General features: G+C 38.5%; 1 protein-coding gene across 1 annotated transcript in view; it reads right to left on the bottom strand.

The window, feature by feature from the left end:
- Positions 1 to 531: 531 nt before the first annotated feature.
- The window catches only part of LOC127567325 (calnexin-like), a 33,119-nt gene continuing 26,537 nt past the window's right edge, over positions 532 to 7,113 (bottom strand). The window contains 2 exon segments of the mRNA XM_052010089.1: positions 532 to 1,713; positions 5,094 to 5,200. Of these exon segments, the coding sequence (XP_051866049.1) occupies positions 1,633 to 1,713; positions 5,094 to 5,200 (188 nt within the window). The 3' untranslated portion in view covers positions 532 to 1,632.

The raw sequence follows: 7,113 nt of genomic DNA, 5'->3' as shown, positions 1-7,113 counted from the left end.
GTTTCCAGGGAGAAAAATGCACAACAATTAAAAATAAGATCTGGTAAACAAAATCAAAAGACGAAAGTAATTGAGAAGTGATAGATATTTATAAAAACAATTAAGTAGCATTAGGGATACCCATTAAATGAATGAAGCATTTGTACAGTTCTATGTTCTGATGATGTCCAGTGGGATGCCAATGTGTTGGCTTTTATGAAACATAACTTGCAGTAAAGGGCATTCACCTCGAACTCATTGCTACTTTACAAAACATATTCTACTTGCAAACAATTATATTTTACTGCAATGCAAAAGAGCCTTCAATAAGAAAACATTTACTGGGGAAAATACAAAAGGAATCGAATGCAGGTGCTAAAAGGAAGAGGAATTTAACAGAACATTAAGGAATGGGTGCATCAAAAAGTACTTGCAAGTTGAATTTCAGGTGCCTGGAGTTCGGTCTTGTTCATCATCCCACAACACCAGTTTATAAAATCCAAGTCAATTACACTTGGGAGGTAGATTTAGTATGTAGTCAACACAAAAATAGCCATTATATTAAATATTTATTTCAAAGAGCAATTGTACATTTGCAAACATCAGTGTAAACAAGGATTATGCTAACCCAGAGTAACATTAAAACTATAAAACTCCAGAAAATTCAATACACTCCACACCATTCATCTCCTGAACTGCAGCCATTTGGTTTGTTAAATCAAACATCTGTATTCATAAAATTGAAACTCAGACAGAAGATGGTTTAAGAATGTCACTGCACTGTATTACAAATTATTTACCAAAATACACATGCACACAAAAAAAACTGGGGAAAAGAACTTTTCACAGCTAAGTTGATAATGAGTGCAGATCATGAGATGTTTTAAGTTAGTGGTAAAGATAAAATGCAACACAGCTATTTGTACTACATAGAAGTGTCAGGGCAGGGGGCAGGGGAAAGTAGTAAAGCAAAACACCCTTGTGTGTACCTGAACAATTCATATGTACAAAAAAATTCAGTGCATCTTTTGTTTTGCTACAACAATACAATCCATAGGAGACCTATTTAGGGAAGAGAACATTGGCACTAAAGATAAAACTGAGTTGTGCCAAGAGCTGCATCACATGAATTCATATACAGTATGTACATTGGAATTACGTTCATACTAATTTATCCTCCCCATAATAGGGTGAAAACATGAAATGAACAACATCAAATACCAGCCATAAAATGTCAATGCTTCTCCCCTTTCAATACAAATGTTACCATATAACTGTAACTACTTTTTATTTTATAATATTTGTAATTTTACCCTGGTTAACACTTTTCACAAAAGTTATCAAATACTTGCTACAACTTTACGATACCAGAATATGCTCTCATAACTGGTCATTTGGTGTTAGGCCACATTCTGATACTCAAAGTCAAAAATCAATAATATCTTCAGAGCATTTTTGTTTCTTGCCAGGAAGACTAAGAGGTTTGTAAATGAAGCAGGGAAGATAATAGTATGGAGACTAGGATTAGATAGGTACTTCTACCAGGCTGATTTATCACCCAGCCAAGTAGATCTGCATGCGTTCAGGAAGTACAGAGGGTGGTATGCCCACCTGGAAAGTGAGAATGCCTCTGTTCCAAGAGTACTAAAGCATTTATTCTTTCCTCAGTTTTTTCTTACGGCTCAGTTTTGTGGGACAGTCACCTGAGCCAGCACCTTCATCAGCTTCTTTCATCTAAAAGAAAAAGCAAAATTTATTACAAAAGGTGAGATCTCTGCCAAAGGAAATACCCTCATTTAGCACCATTCACCTCCTTCTGCCAACATACTGTTACCAGAACCTGAGTTATGCATCATTAAGCTTTTTAAATTGTTAGAAAGCTCTTTTCCACCCGATTATACATATGTATGCATGCAAGCTTTTCAATAGAAAGGCAAGAGGGCATAGAATTAGGCATCAAAATTAAACTTTATAATATTAACCAGTTGAAGGTAGCATAGTGGTTAGCATAATGCTATTACAGCACCAGCAGTTGGGGTTCAATTCCCGCTGTCTGTAAGGAGTTTGTATGTTCTCCCCATGACTGTGTGGGTTTCCTCTGGATGCTCTGGTTTCCTCCCACATTCCAAAGATGTACAGGTTAGTAGGTTAACATGGTGTAAATCTGGTGGCACAGGCTTGTTGGGCCAGAAGGGCCTGTTACTGTGCTGTATAAATATTTTTAATAAAAGTTTTTAAAAACTTTTAATCCAGTTCATTTTTGGGTTATTTCTCATTCAAGATCCTTCTCATGGGCACATCCCAACTCAACAACTTGAAAATCTGTTTGGAACAGGGATTTGTCATCAGGTATTTGGTGACCAGATCAGAGACAAAGATTTAATTCAATACTTAGTATACCCCATAAACTTAAAGAACAAGTTAGTTAACAGATCAAGTTAAACTGCTCCAATCTGTCCACTATTGACAATCAAATCATGTGGTTTTCTGGTTAGTAGTAGTCTATTCCTGGGTTACAAACACTCAACTTATGGAGGTGCATATGAGTGAGCTCCATAATATTAAAGTCAAAAGTCCAAATATACATACATTCCTATGATTGGTAGAACTAATTTCTCCCCTCGCCACTTTTAGTAATTGTTCTCTCATCATTCTCATGTTTTTAATGTCATTTGTTACAATACAGCGTAGGTATGTTTTCCATATCATGTGATTTTTGTGTATTTTCTGACATGGACAAAGTTGATTTACAGGCATCTGTAAAATCTGAACCTATTTGTTACCTATGGACAGCCTGCATGGTGAGTAGGGAACTGCACATGCTCAGAATATGCATCAGCAGCAAGGACTTGCATACTGGTTGCATAGAATGGTCTTAATATTAAATGTTTCTTGAAACATGAAGTAAAGAATTTGGTCAGAATGCAAATCTGGTGCCAATGGAAAAAAGATGTCGCCATTAACCTTCAGTACTTGTAATTCTTGTAAATCTCAAGTATAAATTTTTGTTTAGAATTTTAAAGAGTTTGATTAAAAAATTAACAAGTTTAACAAAAATAGATACACTGAAGCTAAGACAATCCAGATTTTTTAAAATCTGAACTGGAGAACATTGGATATTGTTGAGAGAGACACCACCCACCCACGCCCCACCCTTAAATCTGTCTGCAGTAGAATTCACAGGGTCAAATCTTTCTGGCTTAGCCAGATTTGGAGCTGGAAGCACTCAGACACAAGGGAGGGGGAGGAAAATTCAGACAATTTGATCTCAACTACAATAGCACCTCGTTCAGGACCTTAAATGAAGATGGTATAACAAATGGTGTAGAGCAAGGAAACCCAAGAGACATGGAAGCAAAGATTCTTGGAAACTGAACCTTTTACAATGCACTTAGAGGGATAGGGACACAGAAGACTAGCTAGAATGTCATGAGCACCTTGGAGCAAGTGGAGAACAGGACGGGGAGGTGGACAGAAGAGCAATGTGGTAGTCGTGGGGTTATCCAGTAGGAAACCTTGTGTGCACACAGGATCAAGAGTCCAATTTAAAGGTGTTGCAAGGGACATCAAGCTGGTTGAAATAATATTGGAGTGAAGAGGACAATTCAGACTTTGTTGACCATGTTGAGGCCAACCACAGAAAAGGAGGTAGGAAGTGCTATTTGGAAAGTACCAAGTGTTGGAAGCAGATATACCTACATTTGGCATAGCCAGATATTTTGCCTGGGGTGGGGGCCACAAGCACATGGCTAAAGGTATTATGTTAAAAAAGGATTCCATTTCAAGGGACACTGGCATCAGTTCCAAGAAGAGGAACTGGCCTCCCCCAACCATATGAACCATCCTCACACATCCCAGCACAGGTATAAATAGGATGATCACAAGGACTTTAAACTAGCAAGCTGGGGTGGGGGACTCATGTTTAAGTAGATAGCGTTAATTGTTCTTAAAATGGAAAAAAAGAGGTTAAAGCATAACGCTATTACAGCACCAGCGACCCAGGTTCAATTCCGGCCGCAGTCTGTAAGGAGTTTGTACATTCTCCCTGTGTCTGCATGGGTTTCCTCTGGGTGCTCCAGTTTCCTCCCACATTCCAAAGACATACGAGTTAGGAAGTTGTGGACATGCTATGTTGGCACCAGAAGCGTGGTGACATTTGTGGGCTGCCCCCAGAACACTCTGCACAAAAAGAGGAATTTCACTGTGTTGTTTCAATGTACATGAGACTAGTAAAGATATCTTGATAATCAAAGAGGATTGCAAGAGGGAAAACTAAACTTAGGAGGAGAGACAAGTAGTAGATTTTAGAGCAGATTAGACTACTTTCCAAACAAGCACACCTTTTTGTTTGTATAAACACGAGGGCAAGGGATTAAAAAATGTATTTCAGTTACAAATTCAATTTGAAAGTTACAAGATGTTAGCCACTGAGACATGGTTGCAAGACTAATTACAAATGGAACCAAATATATCAACTTCCACAGTGAAGGTAGAAGGGGTTAGTTTGAATAGTTAAAGATAAAAATCATTGATGGTGAGGCAAGTAGGTAGGGGAGATTTTATAGATGGAATAAAGAAAATCAAAAAGGATTTAAAGACTCCAACATCAAATCAGAATAGCAAGTGGCAGAATTCAGTAATTACACAAGTATACAAGCTCTTCCCTCTATCATTTTCCCTGCCTTCATCAACTAGTCTTCCAGCATGTCTCAGTAATAGCTACAGATACCCATCTCATACCTTCCAAACAATATGTGCCTGAAATTCATCCCTAACCACCCTCCACAGTCCATGAATTTGTATAGAGAATGCTTACTTGAGCTGCATGGTCCAAATTGCCTTTGTTCTAATTTTTCTTATTCATTTCTTATTTTTCCTTGGTTTGATTACTTTAGTTCCCCCCCCCCCCCCCCCCCCCCCACAACTTATCGTGCCTATAGAACCACTTCTAAATTATTTTTACTCTTCCTTTTTACATTTGTTTTAATCATGGAGCTTTAAAAAAATGCTTGTAGTCATATGCCCAAAATGCTGAGAAGTTGGATATAATTTTAAATCTTTGAGCATTAATTTATGCACTTAAAAGACAACACCCAACTGAACAAAATACTAACCTCATCCTCTGAGGCAGATTTTGATTTTTTGCCCTCTTCATCCTCCTCATCTTCTTGGCTGCCTTCTCCAATATTTTCATCTCCACTTGCTTTCCCATCTTCTGCTTCTGTACAAAGAAAAAGATAAAAGCAATGGACAGATACTTTGAAAGCCAATACTGGTACAAAAAGCAAATCAGAAGATAACTTGCCAACTTGTATTGCAAGGTATTTTTTTTGGTAGGTGGGGGAAGGGAGAGCGAGCATGCCATGGAGTAGCGGCAAGGTGATTGAATGAAAAAGGTGGAAGAAGTTGCACTTGTCTTACTTGGAGAACTGTACTCAGTATGAGCATGACACTTCAGGGAGGCTACTTTAGCCTTGGGAGGTATGCAATGCAGATTTACTGAAATTAGGCTTAGGAGGAATAAATTAGGACAGGTTGTATAAACTTGGTTTATATAATTCACGTACAAGAGACCAATCAGTAATTTCTGGGCTAGGCTTAAAATATTAAGGATGGAAAAGGGCAGATGTGGTGAACTATTTCCCCTCATTGAGGAATCATGATGAAAGGATCACATTTATAAATTCATTTTTGGGCTTCAATGGATCCAAATTTCAAAAGGCAGACTACAGTGAGCTGTGACCACTATACAGTCCTTTTTGTGAGGGCTACCATCCCAGAATAGTAATCTTCCAAACTAGAATTTAGCTGCCTAGGAATGAAAATTGAAAGTACTCCACTCCCCCACCACACACAAAAGTGTCTTCCTCCCCACACCTCCAAAAGACAAAATATGGAGATAAGGACATTGTAGCTTCCGAAGTTCATGGATTATTAGGTTAAAGTATTAGAGGATTTGGAGCAAAATGCAAGATGGTGGTGCAGATCAGGCATAATCTAACCAGATTGTAGGAGAACAAAAACTGTTCTGCTGTCCTTAAGATGGACCAAGGTTTAAATGTGGGAATAACAATATTATTACAATTGCAGAATCCTGGTTTGAGTGAAGGGCAGGGCTGGCAGCCTAATATTCTATGGTACAAAATCTTCTGGTGACAAGATTTTTTGGGGGGGGGGGGGGTGGGGGGCAGAGCAGGAGGGAAGAGAAGGGTGAGTTGTACTGCTGTTAGAACATCACAGCAGTTTGTAGAAGAGATATTGCCTTGCTGGAGATTACTATAGGCTTCCCAATAGTTAGTGGGAATTAGACAAGTGGATAAGCAAGCAAATAGCAGAAAGCTATAAAAGCAATAGGGTTATAGTAGTGGGTTATTTTAACTTTCCCAACACTGACTGGGAAGAGTGCAAAGAGCTTAGGTGGGGCAGAATGTGCTATGTGCATACAAGGCAGTTTTTTTTTTGAGACAATGTAGACAGCCCTACCAAAGAAGGGGTTACATTGACCTCATCTTAGGAAATGAAAACCAGGCAGATGATGGAATGTCACTTGGCAGAAGTAGTGTCAGTTGGGACCAGTGACCACAATGTTGCAAGTTTCAAGGCAATTAAGGAAAGGGATAAAATTGGTCCTCAAGTCCTAAATTGGAAGAAAGCAGATTTTGATAGCAAAAGAGGACTGTAATTGCTTTACAATGAAGGTCAATGAGCAAAAGGTGAATGGATGAGAACTTGGTGTATTCTCAAATCCAGGCTGCAGAGTTTAGATAAGCAAAAGGATAATGGAATAATAAATCAAGGTAGAGAAACAAAAGGACTGCAGATACTGGAATCTAGATTAAAAACACTATGATGCTGGAGGAACACAGCAAGCCAGGTAGCATCTGTGGAGAAAAGCAGGTAGTCAATGTTTCAGGTCAGGACTCTTATTCAGTAAATCAAGGTATAAATGTGGTATATCCAAATGTAACAAAGGGATTGACAGTTCATCCAAGAATGGATTTTGAACAAGTATTTTGCAACACAGGAAGCAGAAGAACCAAGACAGGTGGTGAATAAGTACTGTTGCCAATGCACAAATGGAAGCTGATACCCAGGTGTTTGCACTGTAATCTCAAATCAACAATTTTACATTAG

Source organism: Pristis pectinata, chromosome 2 (assembly GCF_009764475.1).
Source record: "Pristis pectinata isolate sPriPec2 chromosome 2, sPriPec2.1.pri, whole genome shotgun sequence".
NCBI classification, from domain to species: Eukaryota; Metazoa; Chordata; class Chondrichthyes; order Rhinopristiformes; family Pristidae; genus Pristis; species Pristis pectinata.
Note: the sequence above shows the minus strand (reverse complement) of the source record. Positions and strands in the feature narration are given on the sequence as shown.